Source organism: Melanaphis sacchari, unplaced genomic scaffold (assembly GCF_002803265.2).
Source record: "Melanaphis sacchari strain LSU unplaced genomic scaffold, SCAv2.0 Contig41_pilon_pilon, whole genome shotgun sequence".
NCBI lineage: Eukaryota > Metazoa > Arthropoda > Insecta > Hemiptera > Aphididae > Melanaphis > Melanaphis sacchari.
In genome coordinates, this window is record NW_020271269.1 from 296974 (window position 1) to 322255 (window position 25282).

At 23.3% G+C, this 25282-nt stretch overlaps 1 protein-coding gene across 2 annotated transcripts in view; it reads left to right on the forward strand.

The window, feature by feature from the left end:
• Window positions 1-25282, forward strand: part of LOC112597487 (cGMP-specific 3',5'-cyclic phosphodiesterase) — a gene marked incomplete at its 5' end in the record, with an annotated part of 88170 nt that overhangs the window by 52112 nt on the left and 10776 nt on the right. For both annotated transcript variants that reach the window (XM_025343559.1, XM_025343560.1), the window contains 6 exon segments: window positions 10552-10670; window positions 20699-20857; window positions 21479-21568; window positions 24681-24824; window positions 24926-24994; window positions 25105-25155. In XM_025343559.1, the coding sequence (XP_025199344.1) occupies window positions 10552-10670; window positions 20699-20857; window positions 21479-21568; window positions 24681-24824; window positions 24926-24994; window positions 25105-25155 (632 nt within the window).

Below are 25282 nucleotides of genomic sequence, written 5' to 3' on the forward strand. Positions count from 1 at the left end.
TACACAGTTAATTCAATAGTTGGGCATTTCAATAACACATATTAATGTATTTCCTTGTCATTTAGTTTTGTATATGTGTGTGAGTGTGTATAGAACGAAAATATGTATTAATTTAAAAGGTTACAATGGGTTCAATTTTTTCTCAGAATTTATTAAACAAATCATTTTTAAAAACCTTTGAAATTAAGTAAGTTTTATTTTTATTAGATATTTCTAAAATAATAAACATTGTAAATAATATCTTTAAAATTAGAGTACTGTAATTGTATAATATTTGCATTTTAATGATTATTAAATAAAAAAAAATCGTGCTATTATAAGTATATTTTAATAATTGTACTAACGTTTTAGTTGTATTTACTATTTGACGTATTAAAGAGCAGCTAAACATTGTTACAATTCATTAAATATACGTTTAATCAATGTGTAGTCATATTTTCATTTTATTAAAATTACGAAAAAGAATCTTCTATTAAAATTGGTTTTATAAAAAAGTGGTTTTGATGTATTCAGTACATAAATATTAAATTATGTAACTTACAATGCAAATTATTATTCTTGTACCCTAACTTATATTATTATTTTTTATGGATGACATTAAATAATCAAAAAAATTCAAATGAAAAAATTAAAATGCTTTAACAATGCATATCTTTTGTATCTGTGTGATCTTTTCACTTGAGCAATATGAACGTTGTATAGTTTGTTGGCAACTATATATTTTTATTATTGCACATAGTATTATTATTATTTAATAATAAATCTCCTTTTGACCAGTCTAAGGCTTAATATTTTAATCGCTTAAAATTATTAACGATACATTAAAAAATTTATAAAATTCATAAATATTAGGATTGTGTTATGTTGGTTCTCCATCATCAATTTATATACGTAATGTAAAACAAAAACGATAAATGAACTTTTTATGACTGTGTTTTGTGTAACATTATTATAATATTATATTGTATTTATCCGAATCATGTTAATTTTATGTTAATAACTATTGTTTACAATTTCAAAGTATTATACTTATTTGTATTTGCATTGATGATTTGTAAAATGACAACCTAAATTATTTTTACAAGTTGCAATTGGTTTTTTTACCCATCAAGAACATAATAATATGCGCTGTATTGATTTCTTAGAATGAAACGAGTTTCTTGCACGTAAATAATAAGGCAGTAAAATTAAGTTATATTTTTATAAATAAAAATTTGATTATAAATTCTGTATACTTTTTTTGAAAATTTAATTAAAGTACGTGATTATTTGGTTTTTAAATTCAATTATGGTATTAAATAAAGCAATATTTAAGCATTTTTGTTCAACTGCTTGACAGTCTATTTTAAAAATTACTTTTTTATAGTAGAATATTTTTAATCCAAGCAAAATAAATTGAATTAAGAAAAATGAATATTAAAAATCTCTAAATGTTAGAATTTTAATATTTTTAATCAATTTAAATGCAAAAACCAAAAGTAAATAGGTTTAATGTTGAAAAAAAAATTATTTTGTCTTAATTTAGATTTTTAAATAAATATAGTCATATGCCTCTTAATTTTTATGTATAATATTTCATTAAAATAAAACATAGGAAATTAAATTCTTTATTTGTACATATCGCTTATTAAGTATAGCATGTACCTACGACAAATGTATATTTTACAATGTGAACTGTAAACACATTATGAGCTTTTTTTCTTGTGTAACGGTACTTAAATTCTTATCATTCGTATTTTTCGTCGAATGTGTACTACACATTTGACGTGAATGTGGAATTTGAGGAATGTTATTGTTTCATATTAAGGAAAGATAAATGAACAAACGAGCTTATTAAAATGGTAATTTTTTTAATACGGTATTTGAGTAAACTGCGTTTTTAATGTACCTGCTATCGTACGAGATCAGTGCCTTAAGTGTTCTTGAATTATTAATGAGAGGTAGGTACTCACAATAATAAATATTCGATATGGAATTATTGTAAACGATACACCAGTTTCACATTAAATTTAAATTATACTTACGGTGGATACACTTTAAAGTCAAATATGCGTACGCGAGGGCGAAATATTTGTACGAATAAATATCGAGATCGATCGCATCTGTATAATACCACTGAAGTTCTCGTCAAGTTTTTATAATTGTTAGTATACAATATTCATATATTATAGAGCCAAGAGATATTTATTTTCAGTTACTTTTTATGTGTTAGAACTCGCTGTAATAATTTTAAAGTAATTTTGCGCATCTTAATCTCGTACAAATATTTAGTAAGTAACATAAAAACGTAAGACCTTAAATCTGTTCCTCTTTACACACATTATTTTTTCTTTTCATACGCCAGTTACCAAAAATATAGCAACAATACACAATAGATTGTACAAAATCAATAGTTATACCCCAGTATCCCACAAATAAATTCAGACAACTACGATAGTTGAAACAACAAACAATAATAAAAAACCACACTAAGTACAAATAGTATTCAGAAGATTGTGTAAAAAGAAAAAAGAAAAATAAAGAACACTAAATTACATTAAAATAAAACCGTGGTTATTGATTAATAACACCGAAACTGTAATTCACATCTCCGACGTCACTATATCGTAGTACCTATTGCGGGGATTTAATAATAATATTTCAATTCTGTTTAAATAATTTTAGTTCAGTTCGTATGGATTATTATAAAAATTACAAAACAATGTTGATTTGCGAACGTAGAAGTCAATTGACTCTCAGTCGTTAAGCATTTATTAAAAAGATAATTTATTACTAAACGGCTTACTAATTAGCAATGTTGAAGAGTAACTCTTAACTTAAGCTACAAATTAGCTAGCGTAACAAAATTACTTTTTAAGTAACTAGACGGTAATTTAATTACATTTGATTGTAAGTAATCTATATATCTATACTAAGTTTATACTAAATTAATTTTTTGTAGTAAAATTTCTAAAGTGCTCATTATTTTATTTTATTTAAATATAATTCTTTAAGAAACAATTAATAATATAATATGTAAATATATTATATAAGACGGTTTTCTGATAATAAAATGTGTGTAATAGGTAATAGCTATTTGAAAAAAATAAATATTTTTTATAAGCAGTAACTTTGAATTAGGATTTGAGAAAAATGTATTTTAATTTAAAATAAATATAAAAAGATAAAGAATAAAATTTGTTAACCAATTATTGTTTTTAAATAAATATTTTATATAATTTCAAATTTTCAACTGACATAACTATATTACATCACATATATTATCATTACATTGATAATGTAATTATTAATCCCTGTAATATTTTTGAAAATAATGTGATTTGACTAAATAAAAATAAATTTACTTAAAAAATAAAATAAATTACATTTTTGAAAGATAATACGTAATGTAATTTAATTGCCTTAAAAAATTAACTTCCCCAACATTAATATTTAGTCCAAAAAAAAATAAGATATTGAAAACGTGGACTTATTTCTGTTGTCATCCATTTGCCATTTAATGGATCTTTTTGATATTTTTTAGCACTTTCAAATATATTTCATTAACAAAAAAAAAAAAAAAAAAAAATACAAATAGTATTTGCATAATATTTAGTGTGATAAGCATATTTAATAGTCAAGTATTTTATAACTTGAAGTTTTATAAAAAGAAGTTATCCACTAATGGCAATCTAACACTTCTATGGTTTGGTCATAAGGCCAAGTTAAATTAAAATGTGATTTTTTTTGTTCTTTAAGAAAAAATTACTGAGTATTGGTTTATTTTTTCTAAATTTCTTTACTGGAATATAGGGCTATTGGTATTAAACGAAAAATTTTATTTATTTAGGGTTTTATCGAGTTTAATCATATAACATTAAAATTAATTGTCTTTCAATATGTATTAAACGTTGATTTAGTCAAATTGTTTTTTTTTTTTTTTGATATAATATTTTATTTTCAATATTATTCCTAAATTTACGGTTTCTGAAATTAATAATTCATTAATTCTTGGTTTAAATTTGAATAAAACAATTAAAAAACACCGATTTGAAAGCTAGTAGGTTAATATTCGTCTTATCGTCTATTATTATTTCATCAAGTCTGAGCAGTATATTAATAATCCTATCAGCTTTACTGGTTTTAGATAATGCTCTTTGACTGTACATGCATAAAGATTAAATTATTATTTAATATTAATATATAACTGGCGAGTTTCAATTCGGGTACGCAGCACAGTTGACAGATGTCAACCCAAAATTATGGGATAACTCAATAACTGATAAGTGAGAGTTAATATCTAAAACAATGATGATAGGCTTAATGACCACTATCTGAACCATAATCTGCTACATGGTTTTGTAATATCATTTAATCGTAAAAATATGAATAAATAATGCAATTTTCAAATTATTGTCATTTTATGCTCTAATTTTTTAGTCTAAAGGGCTTGGGGTGTTTGGAGTATTTTTTTATTTTTTTTTTGTTTTATATGTTATTGCACGATATTTTTTTGAAAATTTTTTCACAAAATAAACGCCGGTAGAACATAATGAAATGTATCATATCTTTATACTTTATTTTTAAAATATTATGTCCATAAACGCGTACATTTTAAAACGGGCATTTCGATTCATATGAAATAATATATTTTAAAGCCTATTATTTCTATATAGGCAAATTAAATATATAAAATTCTTGGATTCAAGAATAATAAAATTTACCCAAAATATATAGTGTACTCTACTATAGTTCAGAGTATAGAGATGAATTATAGTAATCTCTTATTAGTTGAGCGACGTTTTTGTCTGACAACCACTGTGATCGATAACGATCTTCTAATGTTGTGTAGTTGTATTCACTATAACTACAGTAACTACCTAAGGAATTTGTGTTATCAAATTAATCTTGTTTTACTATTTTATCGGTTGGAAAATTGACATAGATATGTAAATAATATGTGTATTTTAGTTATTCGGTATACGTATCATCGAAATAGTTTTTATATCCATGGAACTTTGTCCAATTCAAAACATGGTGGACAATCTTAAATTATTTTGTTTTTATTTTATTCATCAAATTCTTAATCTATATTATAGTATATACATCATGGTCTTATACCACTAATTATTATCGTTTATCATTGTAGAAAATATGTTCGTAAATGAACAGAAAATAAAGTGAGCTTTAGACAATGACTATTATTAAAATATTATAAACTTAAACAAGATCCCAGTTTGGCTTCATGTATTTCGGAACACAATAGAATGCCACAACCTATGCGTGTATATAAAAAAATAAACATTAAAAACTTAAATATAAAATCTAACTATTAATTATTTAACTACTTTATATTATAAAAATGTATGGTTCTTTATTTCAGTATTTTACTATATTTTTAGTTAATTTATTCTAATTTTATTTTTAAATACTAATTATCAAAAAATTTATTTTACAATGTGTGTGCTATTTTATTTACTAATACTAACAATTTTTAAAAATAAAAACGTATAATTCATTGAGAAAATATAGAAAAATAAAATATTCGTCTAACCGATGATAAGAAAAATATCTTGATAGAATAAATTGAGCTTTTTGCAACAATAAATAGATCAAAGGTTTTGATCGGTAAATTAATAATAATTTGCTTAATAAGTACCTACACCTACGCTTCAATCGATAGACCAAAATTATTGTTTGTGATAGCTAAAATACTTAAACTTTTGATTTGTCAATATACATTATAGTTAATTTATTTCATAAATATTTGTGATTTGGTTTAATAACTAAAACTTGAAGAATAAAGTTTTCAACAAAATTGGATTTTCGTAGAATACAAGAAATTTTAATTAACATAGAACCACTATCGTTTTATATTTTATGTATTGTGAACTGTTTGGTTATTATCTTTTATTTAATTTGCTCGTGTACAACGTAATCTCAGGGGATGAAACCGTGGAACAGAACGATCAATTAAATGTGGCTTTTGTGTAAAAGTATCCTTCCTTCCTTCCTTCCGACGAACAAAGCGATAATCGTTGAACGTCTTTCGAGGCTTTTTATATGTATATAAAATTGAGAAAAACTAAAATAGGGGTTGTTTTACACAATATGTCAAGCTCATTGTTGGTGGAACTAATGTACAACGTGTGAATGAAAAACCCATCAATCTAAAACGTTCGTTTTAAACCTGAAAATCATGCATCAAACGTGGACGTCGACCAAATACGATATTTTTCATTCGATCACCAAACCAACGTGCACCTATATCCTATACAAGTATATAAGTATAATATATACACCTATCTTGTGCAACAGGCGTCAATCAAACCTTCAGGTATAAAAGAGCTAGTTTTTAATTTTATTCTTTAGAAAATTCATTGTTTTCTGTTATCCACAAGCTGCGAAACACGAACAGCACACGAAACAAATTTAATGGTTCGGTTTTATATTAGTTTATTGTAGACTTTTTGAAACTTGACAATTATTAAAACAATATTTATTTATTTTTTTTTTTTTTGAACCTTTAATCTCTGTGAATGCGTTTATTCTATACAATAAACATAATTATAATTATTTTCTCTTACATTTTCGTATTTAAACAGTTAAAATAAATAACGAGTCTATATGTAGTGTAAAATAATAATTGTTGTATTTACATATAATTATATACATTTATAATAATGCAATATTCTTTACGTTATACCATATGTTAATTAAAAATTTAATTTTTTAAACGTAATTTTATTTTAAATTAAAATGTTTGAAATATCAAAGACAATATACGTAATTCTAATTTCGGATGTGGTGTGTTTAGTAGATTTTGACTTGTTAGTTGTTTAAGAAAGTAATTTATTCACCCAACCTACACGGAAGAAATAACTTTAATTAATTTTAAGTTTTTAAGATAATCAAATACCTGTTTCCGAAGATAATAATTAAAGATTGCATTAGATCTGTTCTCAAAATGTTTCAAAATTATAACTCATAAGGCTATATTTTTCTACTATAGACCATTTTTAAAAACTCTTGAAATATTTTTAGCTACTTTAAAAATATTGAATAATATTTTACACTTTCAGATTTGCTGTACTAGTATCAGTATTCAGTAGTATCCATAATATTCCTCCAAACATTGTATAATTAATTTGTGGCCATATAAATACACGTTTATGACTTAATAACTTATTACAATATTAGAGTTATTTCATAATACATATTTTACATTAAAAAAAAAAAAAAATGTTTATCATGTTGTAAATACTATCATCATTGCATGACTCCTAATTTATTAATAATAATATATTATACCTAACGGTCAATATAAAGTGCATTCGAGTATCATTTTTCAGAATAAAATTTGGAATACGCCGAGAAAAACTACACTGTATATACACCGGCTTCACTATATCTTCATACTTTATATTCAATGTATAATATACAGAAATAACTTTGTCTGGCTCTTTGAGCATTCGTGTCTTGACAATAAGTTCGAGGGAGAAAATTCCCTGCCCTCCGGAAATATATCGGAAGTTGACAATAATGGTATAAAATATATTTGATTCGAAGCGCTTATTATACTGCAGTACTCTTGAAAAGTCTTTTCTATATGGTACAGCTTTCAAACATGATGTTCCAATTATTATTATTATTATTTTTTTGAATACAAATGTTATTCAACCGATAAAGCACAGTGTAAAGTTACTAAGAAGATCAACCATTTATTATGAAAAATTATTGACATTGTGTGATTTATTGTTGTGAAAGCACAATATCACGAATTATTGTCCGTATTCATATTATTTGAGGTACAAATGTGTATGCTTGTAGACGGAGTACGAATAATGTTTAAATTTAATTCCATATACATTCTGCAGAGAATAATGAGATGGATATTGGTTTTACGTTTAGATGGATGTTTTTATTTTCTTTAGAAAAATAACTGCTTTTTGCAGTGTTACAAATGTTCAAACACATTAATATAATTCCTCTAGAGATTATCGCATAGCCATAAGCTGATGCTTCAAAAACACTATTTAAATAGAATCTATTTATTTATTTAAATTACATTCAGGTAAATAGAAATTATCACTTTTATGCTAAATCATTAAATTGCTCAAATATTTTTACAATTTAACTGGAAATCGTTGGTAGAATTATTTACCGAAATTAGCGATATTTTTTATTTTTATTTACTTTTATTATTTCATGTAATTTGAATTTTAAAAAACCAATTAATTTAGTTAATTAATATTTTTATTATATAAAAAAAATATAATTTATATATAAATGTACCAATAATCATATTGAATATTCGCCTTTTAAAAAATAATGATTTAAATAATTAAAAACAATACAAATATAGTTTATTTATATGAACATAATATACATAAATTGTTCATTTTAAATTAACGAATGCAAATTAATAGAGCATTTCTTATCATGGTAATGATCTCAGGACAAAATTGGCCATTAAAGGACATTATAACCAGTTTAGAAGCATTACCATTTACGGTAGAAAAAAAAAACATTAAATCTGTTTACTCGTCGAGAATTTTAATTTATATTAGTTTAATTTATATCTTAATTTTTTTATTAAATGGGTCATTGCTTAAAAATATATTGATGGAGTTAGTTTTAAAAAGTGAAACTAAATTTAATTTAATTCTTAGTTAAAAAAAAGAATTACATATACCTATTACATATTTTGAAATATATTTCTGTAGACCACTAAACGAGTTGTAAATAATTATTGAATCAAAACATTTGAAACGGCTGGTTATAATGAAAGGTTTTAACAACTTAAGTGTATGATACACGCTTCTGATATCCAATACATTCATATGTTTCTCGTTTGCATTGCTTTTTATTATTGTACATTAGTTTTCTTAAAATATTATTTTAGTTGTTTTTAATTACGAATTTAAATCAACTCATTCATACCCCAATAAATGTTAATAATTTATAAGTATTTAATTATATTACTAGCATTTCACATCTTTGTTTATTTATTATACATTTCTACAGTTAGAAAAATATCGGATTAATATTTTGATGTAGAACATGTAATCATAATTATATATTTTTAATAAACATACCTAAGTAATATTTAAAAACATTAGTAAAGTACTTACCGATTTATTTCTGGTTTTTTTTTTTTTGGATATGTGACTAAATATTTATTGTCAAGTATCAATTTTTATTTTTAACTACAAACTAATAATTTTAATATATTGTTTATTTATTTATTTTTTCTTTGAACCCATAAGGATTAAATAAAGTTTAATAATTGTAGGTAGATGTTTAATTACCTATCAAATGTGTAAAATAGTAAGAAAAATTAAAACAATAAATGCATACCTCCTCGTGTAGTATTGTTAGTTAGATATGATAGAATGCTAAATATTTGTGACAATTGTTTATAAGTAATATAAGTTGTTATTATTTGTTAAGATAATTAATTACTTTTTTGAATTACAAACTTTATTCAAGTTTTATCGGGAATTATCATAATTGATTTTTATTTAGGTATTTTATCGCCTAAGTAAAAACATATTTTGATATATTTATTAGTATAATGAAATATACAAATAAATAATCTGTGGAAATGTTGGATTCTCGTGGATAATTTATACGCAATAAAATAATAAAAATAGTTTTCTCGCCTGGTAGGGAATCCGATCTCAGTTACCCGCAGGATTTTCAGTTGTGTTTCGTTAGTTTTTTAAAAATTTCCAGTCAGCTATTAAAATATTTAAAATTTTTTATATTTGTCAATGATAATAATACTGATTACAGCAAATGTTAAAATCCATAAAGAAGAATTAAAAATGTATTTTTTAGATACAGAAAAAAAATTAGAATCTGCTAATACAAAATGTGTAGATTTAAGAACTTGAGATGCATTAGTAATTAACAATAATGCCATTAAATAATACCGAGTAGAAAATTAAATCAATAATTAAAATATTTAAAACTCCGTACGATATTGAAATAGATATTATATTAATGATTAATAATTATATATATTATATTAGATAAATTATCCAATATTGGATTCGTTATATTTTACCAATAAAACTGAACAATTCACAATAGTTATGTTCTATTTTGAATAAATCATGTTTAAGTATAAAATTTAAGAAAATAGTTTTAAATGCATATATGCATTTAAAAAAATAATCATACCTACTATATTTGTTCCGAGTAAATTATATAAATGAACAATATTATTATACATTTGGTATAAATTTCAAAAATATAATTTGTATTTTTATTGATAATATTATCAAGAAAAATGTTTTAAAAATCGTTTTATTTTCTGGGCGGTTAATTCAATTTGAAAGTACGGTTCTATACGCTATGGTGATTATTTTATCAATAGATTAATTTATTTTCCATTTTCTTAAAGTCATTAAAACACAATGTTTTTTAGAAAACAAATTATAATATTCATCATTTTTTTTTTATATGTTACTCAACGAACGTCGTTTTTAAATAAAATATTAGCATTTAATAAGTAGTATGATCATTATTATAGGTAATATAATTGTCGTAATATTATGTTTATAGAACTGAGCGAAGCTGTCCATAAGGCAAAGGAGGAAGAAATCCAAATACCGTTCGGAGTTGGAGTGGCGGGAACAGTGGCGGAAACAAAGCAAGTCGTCAACATCAGAAACGCATATCAGGTAGGGGTAACAATACGATTTACGTGCACCATTCTGTTTGTGATGGCAATTTAAAAAATAAACTCCTTGAGACCCTTTTAGTACATTATTTTCTATTTGGGTTCGGCAAGTGGGTTTGGCATATATTGTCCGATCGAATGATTAATATTATATTATATAATATTATTATTAGAATTTCAGTGCCTTAAAAGTTGTATACAGTTTAAAAATAACTTGAAAATCTCAAATGATACATAAAAAAATCATTTTTAATATTCAAGAAAGGTGGAAAAGTGTGTAACGTTCTAAAATATAGTAAGCGTCGAGTATAACTAAAAAACAAATATGTTAGATTTGAATTTAATGATTTATTTTACTATAAGTATAACAATAGGTTGATTAACTTTTACTGGAAACATTATATTTATTATATTATTAATATTTCATTATTATAATAATAAAATAAATAATTTAAACCGTAATGTATTATTGTTATTAACTTTTGAGTCAACACCACTTTATCATAGAACAGTGTAAATAGGTTCATATCATATAAATAGGTAAAATGTTTAATACACGTAGTGATTTTAAGTCACCACCAATAATTTTTTAAGATTATAATAAAATAATAAATATTATTATTCATCGTTTAAATTTGTTATTTAGTCCAATGAGAACTTCAAATAATAAATAATAATGCTTATATATTTTTTTAGAGTTTTTAAATCCAAAATTAAATACCTATGAAAAATATTTTATGCATATTTAAATTTAAATTACCTATGAAGTTTTTTCATAAAATTTAATAATTTAATATAATTTTTTTTAATTTTTGTGATTTTGAGAAATTTTATACAAATTTATTTAAAATACGTTTATAAAAAATAAAACTGTGCCTATACATTTTTCTTGTTTTAATATTTTTAAAAAATATTTTTTCAGAATAATATTTTATCAATATTTGTAAAATAAAAAACTAAAAATCTCGATAATTTCTCATGCTAGTCATTAGTTTAAAATATATTGAAAATATTACTATTCATAAAAAAATTATTGTAAATTTAATAAATTTAAGTATCTACGATTATTTGTTATTGACTTATAATAAAATAAAAAAGAATAATTTAGTAAAAAATTTCCCGCTATCCTTAATTTATTTTTGTTTTTTTCCTATTATCAAAAAAATACCTATGACTTTTTATTTTTGACCTCCAAAATACCAACTAGATTCAGTTGTCAATGCATAAGTTATCCTTAAATTTGAAAATTGAAGCATTTTTACTGTTCCAAAAAATAATAATACAAAAAAAAAAAATACATCATTGTAAAATAAAAATATTCATCGCTCCGTTTAGAATCTTAAATAAAAATAAAATGCAGGAATCAAAAAAAAAAAAGTAAGAAATTTGAATTATGATTCATAAAATGTGTATGTTTTGATACGCTCCTATTTCTAATCTTAATTTGTCTCATATCAGTAATTACAAATTTTTTTATTATTTTTGAACTAAAATTGAAACAGTATAACAAAAAATACTTTAAAAAAAAAAAAAAACCATAACATTTTTAAAAATAAAAAAAAGAATATACTTTTAAAGTTGTATTAAAATAACTAGTCTGTACAGCGTATTATCTATGTATGAAACGCATATTCCACTTAGGCGGCTACATTATTAATTACCCAAACACACAAAATAAAAATACGTCAAAATCCCCGCTCTATATTTTATTATTACACGCTATTACAGCGCCCGTAGGTACCATTAAATACGAGTACAATGAATTTTAATGATAAAAATTTAAAAAAAAAATGCTCAGACTTAAACAGGAATATAAAGAGCAGGTGACAAACGAAAACCTATAATGAGTGATTAAATTGCATTATACATCGGCCCGCGGGTATTGCCGATTGAGAGGATGATCACATTGGTATTACTGTGTCGGTGTCCGTCCTGAACCTTCGTTATTAATTATTTGTCATTATCGATGGCGAACGCGTATTTTGAATCGAATAATACAACGTACGAATTTTGATAATTACCATTTAAAATACAGATATGGTGGTTGTCCGTATATTATACTTGTGTATTTTTTATGAATGTATAAAATGCAAATTGGCAACAGTTCAAAAATTTTACTGTATGAACAACAACAAAAAAAAGTTTACAACACGTTATATATGTATACAATAGCCTGTCCAAATTATACGTTTCCAAAAGTTCAGAAGTTACGATAAACGATACCAGTTGTATTAGTTTGTATTTCGTCTTTTAAGTATCAAATTACCATAATTTTCAATCCACTGCCACTTTTTTGTTTTTCCATTTTTATTGATTTCATAAATTAACATTTATATTTCTTACAGTTTAATTTTTAACAATAAATATAATACAAACATACTGATATTGTTTGTTTAAAAATGATATAATATACAAGTAATATATAGTGTGCAATTATATTTTAATTTTTTTTTAAATTTAGTTCCAATCATTATTTTAAATTTTATAGGTATAAGACTTAATTTACCTATACTTTAGGCACTAGAGCTTAGAATACACATTTCGACTACGTTAAACATGTTTTTATAACTGATCGTGCTCAATTATAAAATTAAAACGTTTAAAATAAAATGAATATGCCATACAATATTTTTAAAATGTAATAAAATATGATGCATCTAATTATTATTTGTTGACAAAATTTCTATAATATGTATTAATGAAATATATCCATACAATTATCAAAATAAACCTGTTAATTAAGTTCTAAGATTTAAATTGCTTGTTCTGTCATGTAAAATGTTTATCAATGATTTGATGTTTGTCATAACCTCTTAAATAAAAAAAAAAACACTACATCAAAATAATGTGTTATATTTTTAATGTTTTAACTTAAAGATTTGAAATATACTATTTATGATTTCGATTATTTTATTTTTATATTTCTTTTCACATTCATCTTTAGAGACGACAAGTATAATGATTTAGAGAGATGGAGAATAAAGTGGATAAACTTTTCAAGTACCTACTCGAAAAAAAAACTTTTTAACATAATTTTAAGGAAAGCTATAGTACGAGGAAAGTTTATTTTAATGAAATAAAGTTATCGAGTCCATAAATTTTTAAAGCATATTATATTTTAATAATGTTTTGGTCAAACTTTAAAAAAAAAAAAAAATAATAAAAATATAAATAAATGAATTACAGTAAATTTTTAATTTAAGAAATGTATTTCCATTTAATATCTCAATATATATTTATTAAGCTATTCAAAATCGCTATTTTTTTTCATTTAAAATAATTTATTAACATATTTTATTATTTTATTTATTTACATCTTAAGAACTATTATTTTTTTTTTTTTGTGTATACCTTTAATTAAGTTAATTTATATTATCAGCATGCTAATATTTGAAAATTTAATTTCAATAATTATAATGAATGAATATTAATAGTTAATTAAATTATGATTAAGATAAATATGAACCATTAGATTTTTTTTGTAGTTTATTAATCAAAATTATTATTATAATTATTATTTTGTTAATATAAAATTATTTGAATCAGTACTTAAGTGAGTAGATTCATGAAATTGTATATATTAAAAATAAAAATCTTATTTATAATGATTTAATAAAATACAAAAATATTTAATCTAGTCACTTGAAAAAAATAAAAAAAAAATATATATAAAATAATTATAAATTTATATAAATTACTATAATTTAAAATTATTATAGGTCTAATATTTTTAAAACATATTATTTTGTGTTATTATTCTTAATAGCTAAAATTTGGTAATTCGATAAATACTTGTTTAAATTTGAATTTAAACATAAAAAACATACTAAAATTCAATCTCCATCTTACTTATTTCTATGAACAAGAGTTTAAAAAATAAAAACATTGCCATATTTGTATTGTTTAGAATACTCCTTATATTTCATGAAAAATTAAAGTTTTTAAATATAAACGGTAGGATTAAGTTATTTGCTGTATCAATATGTGTAACTGCAAAGATTTTAAAGTTAAATCCATTATCCAAATGGTGTTAATGTTATTATTATTGTGACTTGTTTGTTCATAAAATTAGTTCTAGGAATTTTTTTTCGACAAATAACTAATATGGCTTTGTAAGTATTGGTGATTCATATGTTGGCCAAGTAACCATCATAAAAATACTCTGAACAAATATATTGGCTAATATTCAATATGTATACATTAAAGTACCCATGTAATGACATTGGAATGGGAAAAATATTTTGTTAGAAAATATCTTAAACAGCTTATTTTTATATTAGTTAGTTGTTAAAATAATTAATTAGGCTTATGCAAAAAACATATATTTTTTTTTAAATTTACTTTCTAAAAAACTATTATCTTGGTAATTTTTATTTATCGAACATTTGATTGTTGATCATAATTTTAAATAGTTACAACTTACAGTATATAGATATAATTTTATAGTACTTTGATTAAATACATTATCAAAGGAAATTATTTACTAACCGAGTAGCTATTAAAAATTTTGCGGATACATTGAAATACAATTTATTTATATAATAATATTATATCATATTGTATGATCAGATCGTATTATTATTATATTATTTATACAGAAAAATATTGTTAAACGATAATGGATTTCAAGTAAAATGTATAATATATCATTATTTGTCAATAAAATTGAACCGCTCTGATTAAACTATTACATTAATTTTGGTTGATATATTAAAATTCACGTAAAATTGTATTCAGCACATATCTACCAATTCAATAAAGCTAAAAATATAGATATTTAGTTATATTTACTACAAGAAAACTTAAATCAAAAATGTTTTCGTGTTCCCAATCCCACGACATAAAACTATTAATAACTTTAAGGTTTTCAACTTAAATTTTAAATTTTAACCTGAAGTAATCTCTTAAGGAATTTTTCAATACGTTTTAGAATATATCCTGACATCAAATGAAAAACATAAAATTCATTATTATGTTATTATAAATACAAAAAAAAAAGAATTCAACTGGACAATTAAAAAATAAATTCATAATAATAAAACATAAAATTATTATAAAATTAAAATATTTAGTGTGCAAAAGTAGAAAAGAAGAAAATATTGAAAGAAATTATGCTTTTGATTTTAAGTATTAAAGTTGAAAACACTTTATTTAATTCATATCCATATTATCAATAAGTGGCGGATTTGAAGGGGGGACGTAGACTTTTTTTATATAGTATATTGAAACATATTTGGACCTTCCCCCCTATGAAAATTAATTTTCAGTAACGTCATTGTTAGTACCTATGAATCTATGATACCAATTCGCCTCCTTCTTAAATAAGCTTCAGATCTACTACTATTATCAATAATAGCTATAATTATTGCAACATTCGTATTAATTTTATTTTACATATTTGTTATGAATTTGGAATTTTTAATTGTAGTATATTATTATGTACCTATGGAAGTTATGTCATTTTATATTTTATACAACGTCAATCTAAACGAACGTGATATTTTCTCTGTATTTTCCGCTTGCAATAAATTGTATAATATTTTCACTACACCTACATGTGTTGTCTCTGTCATCTTAGTGCAAAGTGTAACACAGAAAATTTGCGTTCAAAAAAATCGATTATTTAGTGTTGTTGTTTTCAAATTAAAGTAAATTGTACTGATAAAAAATCAAAAGAAAAAAATATTAATTAGATTATTTTGTAGGCTTTAATTCATATTTTAATTTTAAAGTAAGTAATAATAAAATATAATATTAACATACAACTCCAAGTGGTAAAATAATTTATTCAATTAATTTAACTAAAATATGCTAAAACATGATAAACTACAGATATAATAAAATGATTAACAATATTGATGTTCTTCTATTATGTAGAATACTATAAGCTATGCTTAATTTTGAATATGCTAATAAGTAATAAATCAATCCATTCTCGAGTTAAAATTAAAGACAAATGGATTTTGCTTAATACAAATTCGCAGCATTGAGCGTTATTATAGGATTGAGATGACACGTATATGGGTGTAACATATTTTAACCGAAACTGGAAGTGCGAAAAAATAACAGTATTAAGAGTTGTATGATTTATTAAAATATATTGGTAGATATAAATCGAATACATTATTTAATTATAATCCAAAATTTTTAGCTTGGAGAAATACTCATAACACCGACAATTTTAACTATAAGGTTGACGACTATTTGTGCATAATATTATAATCATTGATTATGTTATAGCGTTTAAATTATTAAAATGATAATTTTATAGTTTTATGATTGCCTTTAATTTTTTGTGAATTTGAAACTTCGCTTATGAGTAAATAATTTTACAGATGGCACTATACTATAGCTAAGTTATATATATATATTATATATATAATATATATATATATACATATTATAATCAATAGGATGGAACGCCTCCAATGCCACTGGCAAACTTACGTGGGAGTTAACGTCTCCAGAGTAAACATACTTTTTGGAAAGAACTGAGTTTAGTTGTATGTACATAAAATATTTAACAGTGCTAAAGTCCTCAAGAAAATTGTTTGAATCGTGATGAACATAGTAATTCTGAGTAAATTTCTTCACATATCTGAATTATAATATAATTTATTGTCTGTGTGTATATTTTTATTATATAGAATGATTCTTTTATAAAACAACACTTATTATTTCAGAATATATGAACGTTTTTTTAAAAATATTATTGTTACATAATAAAATTAATATTAAACTATAAAGATTTTTATGTAACGAAATAATCCAAAAAATATTCTGCTTTAGAATATAAATTTAAAAATAAATATTGCTTAAAAAAGTATAAAATTCAAAAAAATATAATGGTAAAAAAAATTTACTTCAACTGGAAATTATGTAAAAAAAAAAAATATTTTTAAAAATTTTATTTGTTTTTGAAATAAATGAGTGTTGTTTGATAAAAGAATTATCCAGTAACAATAATTATATTTACTAATTGAGTTTGGTATTTCATATACTCCTGATACATTTTAGTTCATGCGTCGATGTATGTTTTACAATATAAAATGGGTTTATTAGTATTTTTGTTGTATTCAATAAACTTCTAAAAAATTCTTTAGTACATTTTCAAAATTAGAAAGATTTAAAGTTTTATACTCTGAATAATTGCTCGTGTTATTCATATTTACAACGTAATATTATATCTAAGGAAAAAGTGTTATAAAACTTATTAATCAATGTTATGAAAATATTATAACAGTGTTAGTTATATTCATTTACTGCACATCAGTTACGTACTCAAAAATGAAGTATACTTAACATCTACTATTCTATTATACAGTTATGTGGTTACCAATTTGACAGTTTTTCATTTATTTAAAAAAAATGGAAATTAAAACTTGTTCAAAAAAACCAAGCCTACCTATTTTTCAATACCATTTAAATTTACAAATTATTTTATACCTAGTTAAAAATGTATAACATTTTTTGAAGTTAAGACTTAAAAACTGAATGCAAGGTTCATTTTATTATGTAATCTTGAATGATATTTTTATAGATATTTGAATTAAAACTTTAGGTACCAAAATTGAAATGTACTCAAACAAAGAAAAACAATTTTAATTATATTTATACAATTTCTATAAGTTCTCAAGACTTATTATTTTTACGAATATTACAATAAATTTTTATATTTTAATAATATAGGTACACGATGATATATTTAAATTATTTAAATTAGTTTTAAGTTATTTTAAGTTATGGTTTCCTTATAGATTATACTACCGTATTACTAATATTAAAGTGAATTATTATAATATAAATATAAATATATACAAAATATATTTAGTAATATAGGCTGACAGACAGCTCAGAATTATTATTTTTTTACAATTAAATGTTTATTATTGAATTCAAATTGATCACATCAATTGTGTAAATATAACTGAAGACGATAGGTAGACTCGATTCCTACTGTCCAGAAAATTGGTCAACCGTATCTATTTAACTTGTACATTTTGTACAGTTTATGAAAATTAAGCAAATTAATTTTTTCCTAAAAGAAATAACAATGGTACCTAAAAGTAAATCATTTAGATGCAGATTTGTACTTTAAATGTTAATTTTATTTTAAACTTAATTTTCGACAAAAGTTTTATTTGATATAAATAAAAGATTTTTATATTAAACATTCGAAACTGAATACATTTTTACGATTTTTAATTTTTATTTGAAGTAAATATTTACTAAAAAATTCAGCAAAACATTTTTATGTTATTTGTACTTATTTATAAACTAAAGAAGTAAAAACAAAAACATCCAACGTTCTAAATATAAACAATTATAATTTGTATTCAATACAATTTATTCTAAGAAATATTAATATAGTGAAATAAATAATGTACAATTTAATTTTAAACATTAATGAAAAATTATTTTTACAGCACAAAATCTTTATAAATGTGTTCAAATATTATATTATTATTTTGTTTTATGATTATATTATTATACTTAAAACTTACAATTTAACTGTATATTTTAATAATCAATATTACGATTGACGTTTATTATATTATTAATCAAAAAAGTTGATTTGAATACATTTTTTTTTTTTTTTGAAAACTAAAGGTGTCATTGTAACTTTTTAAATGAGTAAAAAGCTGCGAGCAAAGTGTTGGGAATTTGAGCTTTATAATTCAAATTTTTCCAAGCTACACTTAATTTATTATACTACGACGTTTACATGTTTCTTTGTTTTTCAAAAGTAAAATAAATTTAATTGAAGGTTGTTATTTTGTTTAAATATTCAACGAGCTAGAATTTCATATACATTTTAAAAGAGAAGGTACTTAAAATATTTTAATAGAATACTTATCACGTTATGGGTTTTTGCAACTTCGCATGCCTAATAAAAGTATTTATTTTTTAAAAGAATAAAAATGTGTTTACTGTGAAAAATATGAAATTTATTTGTTACTAAAGAACAAAATCACCCGATATTTTCTTATTAAATCAAAATGTTGACTTCTAAACACGTACGGTGCTCACGTTCATATAACATATAGAATATTGCTTAAGCTATTGGTGAAACAATAAATATATGTATAATAATAAATATATCTACAACACACTTGTGTCATGGTCATGTTTTTGTTTTTGTTTTTGTTTTTTTTTTTTTGATGTCTGATAATGAATCGATTTTGAAACAATCGTTCTTTATTCAGCACTATATCTATACATCAAAAAATATAAATAATAATGACTGCAGTAACTTATCGATAATAGTGTTATTACATGTACCTGGTACCTATATACCTATAAAAGAAAAAAGTTTAAACTCACGTTTTACACGTTTCAGTTACAGTATGCCGTCATATAGTCGTAATGTTATTCCTGGTCGTATTTTATATTTTATCCACTATGATAATATATACATGCATAATATATTATATTACGAAGTACGAATTGATCATTTCTTTTTTAGTATATCAGACCTTTCGATGTATATTATGTGTATAGTGTACCCGCGTATTTTATGCGACCGTGTTCGGTTCATCTAATAAAAATAAACATATTCTAAACTCATAAAATAGTGAAATAACCCAAAAACAAATGCATCACAAATATTATTACGTATTATACGTAATAGTATACAGAATGATTCACCGATTACACTCACCCCCATTATATTCAACAATAATAATATACATTTATTTGAAATTCTAAATTTTGGATTCTTAAGTTTGCAGTATTTCAAATAGGTGCTTAAACATTTTTTTTATGCCACAAATGAAAGGGTATGAGACGAGTATCTTGCGACGATATTAACTTGTTTTTTTTTTCTAAGCGTTTAAAATACTATACAGTCTTTGTATATTCAAGACAAACCAATCACATAACTGTTTGATTTTTAAACCAATTGTTGATGAAAAGTTAAATAAAACGACGATATTGTACACAGTGGGCGATCATCCTGTATATTATACGTGTGTTTTCTGAGAATTTTTTATGTTCATTGCTACATAATAATTTTACATATTCGTACAGGACCCGCGGTTCAACCGGGAAATCGATCACATGACGGGCTACACGACCAATTTGATATTGTGCGTGCCGATCTGCAACTACGACAACGAAGTGATCGGAGTAGCTCAGATAATCAACAAGACCGACGGCAGTCACTCGTTTACCGAACACGACGTCGAGGCAAGTAATAATACGTATTTAATATTATTATAATTAAATGCAAACGACGGGCCGCCAATATAACGGTATACTATAATATTAAATTAGGTATTATTGTAGTTGTTGTTGTTGTTATCATTGTCGTTGTACGGTTCGATTAATAATAATAATGAACAATATACCTCAAAACAATCGTCATTGCACATCATCACTATACAGTGTGATTATTTTTGAGATAAACACTTATTTTATCGGAACATTTTAACGTATTTGGTAATATATTTTTTTTTCTTGAATAATTCGGAGTTGTATCAAAATAAAATTTTTTCTTTACATAGTTACAAACTTATAAGTAACTATTTTAAATTCAGATGAGCGGATTGGCATGAGCGGAAAGGAGTACACCTTTCCTGATTTCCGTCTATGGCAGGTACACATCCTGTATAGGTATTTGGGTCCGGTCGGTTTGATTGATGATCGTACTCGTATGCTGTTATTTCATGTATTATTATTATTATGTTATTGTTTCACACGTTTGTTTAATTCCTATAACCACTGGTCTTTCTCTGGTATTCAAAAACTATAAACACGATAATAACAATACCAACGTTTACATTTGTACTGACTCGTTTGCGTGTGTAGATATTCCAGAGGTACCTGACGTTCTGCGCAATCGGAATACAAAATGCTCAACTGTTCGAAAAATCTATTCAGGAATTCCAGAGAAATCAAGTAAGTTATCAATATTTTATTCTTTATAATATGAAATATTGGGTGATCTATATTATTTCACACTCATTTGCATACAGTCAACGTATATAAAATATTATGTAATTTCAATAAATATAAGCTAAATATCTCAGGTTTTATATTTTGTTGGTATGATTATACTTTTATGTTTTATGAGTAATACGAATGATATCGATGAGTGGTCAAGCGTATTAAAAATCCGTAGAACACAAAAAAACAGTTTACATTTTTTTCCACTCTGCGACACTAAATGATAGGCTCATTTATGATTATAATATTATATACATATTAATAATAAACCATTGATTCGATACTTGATAATTTAATATCATGAAAGTAAAAAAATTCTACGTCAAAGTGTGAAATTACAAAATAGTGGCGGTAATAAAAAATAAAAAAAATTATTAAAACCAAAAAAATAAACCATTAGAGATAAAAATTTTATAATATATATTTTAAAAACAAATTTATTTCAATAAATGAGTGTTGTGTTTTGTATTGTGTTGTTAAACTGTTAACTAAAACACTCAATAACATACGAACTTACTTGGTTAAATTATATTACTATAAAACAATGTATTTATGTCGTTTGGTGTAACGGTTATTGGTTGTTGAACACTTTCACGTGTACAACTACGTTTGTCCTGTGAATAAATTGTTATGTAGATACATATAAACAAATACAAATATGATTATTATTCGTTCAATTGGGCTTTATGTGATTATTATGTGAATGAATACCTTACTTTTATTTACGAACACTACTGTAAAATATTTGAATCAATCAATTAATGAATAATTAATGGATTGTATTTATGTAATAAACATTTTAGGTGTAACAATGCAAGAAGAGCTTTCAACTAGATTAAACTAAAAATTGGTATGCAATCTTTCACTGATAAATGAAATAATAATTTAAATATAATTTTTTTTTTCATTAATTGAACTAAAATATTCAAAATTGAAGTAGTGATATACTTAATATATTATGTGTCGTCGAAACACTCGAAACTTAAAAAAAACATGGTATGCATACATTATAACCAATACAAACGCTATAGTAAAATTTTTAATTTCAATAACTGACGAGATAATTAAACAAAAATCACGAGAGAAAAAAATTAAACATATAATGCTAAATTATTGTACTAAAGTCAAGACCTCTAAAGAGGTAAGAAAACTTTTTTAATTGATGGGTATCAACTTTTTATGTGCATAATTTAATAGTTTGAAAAAATATTTTTTCTATTTATTATTGTGTTCTCATTTAAGTTTTTTCCTTTTTTTGACTGATAGTATACATTTTAATTCTAAAGTCGAATATTTTTAATTTATAAAAATTGAATTTCCAACAAGTAGTTAAAAAGTTAAAAGCATTTATCAACTTTTATATACTTAGAAATATTTGTAACTATTATTTGATCTTAAAAATTCTATATAATTTTCACACATAATATTACTAACTACTCACAATTAGTCATAATATAGTTACATTATTATTTTATTATACTAAAACCAACCAAAATAGTATAAATATTATATAAAAACATTACATACTCATATTATTTTTAGTATACAATTATGACTAAAAAAAGGTGTTTTTTTTTTTTTAAATTTTGTATAAAAATATTCTATCGGGTACGATAAATATGGTAATACGAAAATAAAATGCTTTTCTTTCTAACAAAAAAAAAGAAAAAATGTAATTCAATATTTAGGCTAAATCGATGGATGTGGGTAAAAAATAACTTACTTAATATTCTGTTTTGAGTATCTAATAACGAATATTCTACGAAAAGATTATGTATTTCTGCAATTTATCATTGCAACATTATGCATATTATATTAGTCGCCGCTTTAAGTTTTACAACCTTCGGCGTTTTTCCTTTGAAAATGAAACAGTTTCTTATCGCATTTTGTATTTTACATATTATTTTTTATTTCAGTTTAAATCAAAATTAACGATTTGGTTTTTACTGAACGTTTTGTTCCTAATGATATTCTTTACTATATTTTTTTGTAAAATGTAAATTTACACAATAAAGTACCTGGATTTTTGCATTATTAAAGAACAAATTAAAGTAAAATAAAATTTACTGGACATTTTCAGATTATTGTTTTTTTATTCACAAGAAAAATTATGAACCTTAAAATAAAATTCAAAATGCATTTTTATGTAATGTTCTTATATTCTCTACTTAAATGAATTTTTTATCTTTTAATATTTAATTTAAATTCCTACACTTCTAGGCAATCATAAACCTATTTTCTATCCATTTTCTTATTTATTTTTAATTCACATAAATTAAAAACAAAATTTATAATTATTTAATGTTTTCTTATTAGAATTTTACTATTAATAATGTCATAAAAATGTATATAAAAATTAAAGATGCATTTTTACGTAACAATCACTAATCTAAATATAATTCCGATGAGTAATACATAAGAATTAATATTATTGATTAATGACTTCTAAAAATAGTAATAAATTAACCTTGGTAAATATAATTATGGATTTTGTAATATTATTGGAATATCGAATCAGTAAAAAATTCATTAAAAGTTCATTATAGGTTTATAATTTATAAGCCTCTAGAATATGTGTTTTAAAATAAATAAATTATTATACGTAGCTTAAATTATTATTTGTACCTATACTCATTTTAAATAAACCAACCATTTAATTTTCTGAACGTCATTTTATAAGATACGTAAAGTTTCGGAAAGTATTTTAACGATCACGAACAAATTCTCTTATAAATCTCTCAACATCGAAGTAATTTCAATAGTTTTATAAACTTATAGCTTTAGGGACTTAGTGTTCAATGCCATTATTTTATGGGAATAATTTGATAAGTTAATTTTATTGATATAAATTGATCTCTTACGGCTTACGCTATAATTTTCCATTTTAAATTATATGTTAGTATAATATCATCATTAAATTACTTAAATAATAAAGATCAATTTGAATGGTAAATAAAAATAAATATTTTGTATAATAAAAGATACCCCAATATTTGATCATGAGTGAAACAAAGATGATCAATGCTATTTTATTGATTAGTAATGATTTAAAAAATTTTTCTAGATGTTACTCAGTTTGGCTAGAAGCATATTCGAAGAACAAAATAATCTTGATTGCCTAGTATCGAAAATCATGATCCAGGCCAGAGATCTGATCAAATGCGAACGTTGCGTTGTCTTCCTGTTGGACTTGGAATGTGAAGAAGCTGTACGTTTTTTTTTTTGGCAACGTTATTTTTCAATTTATATATGTGTGTGTATATGTGTGTGCGCAGTTGTGTGTGTACAGTTTATTTCATTCCTTTATAGAGCCATTTGGAACACTTTGGAGCCAAGCCAGGGAATTATTCGCTGGAAAAAAAAGCGTCTACCAAAAACGTAATAAGACTACGAACAAAAAAAAATAACAAATAAATATATAAGCAATAAGGGAAATAATAAATAATTTACTGAATAAAATTTAATATATTTTTTTCTATATTTTATAGAGCACCGACACGTTGGCCGGAGAGGTCCCTGTTACTCAAGAACAGCAAAAGGTTAGTTTATTATTATATCGCAATAGCCAATATAATCTATTGAATAGATGCATTATAATTATCTATATTGTTTTATTACTATTGATTGAAATATTCAATCATCTATACCTGAGTTGTTTCTACTATA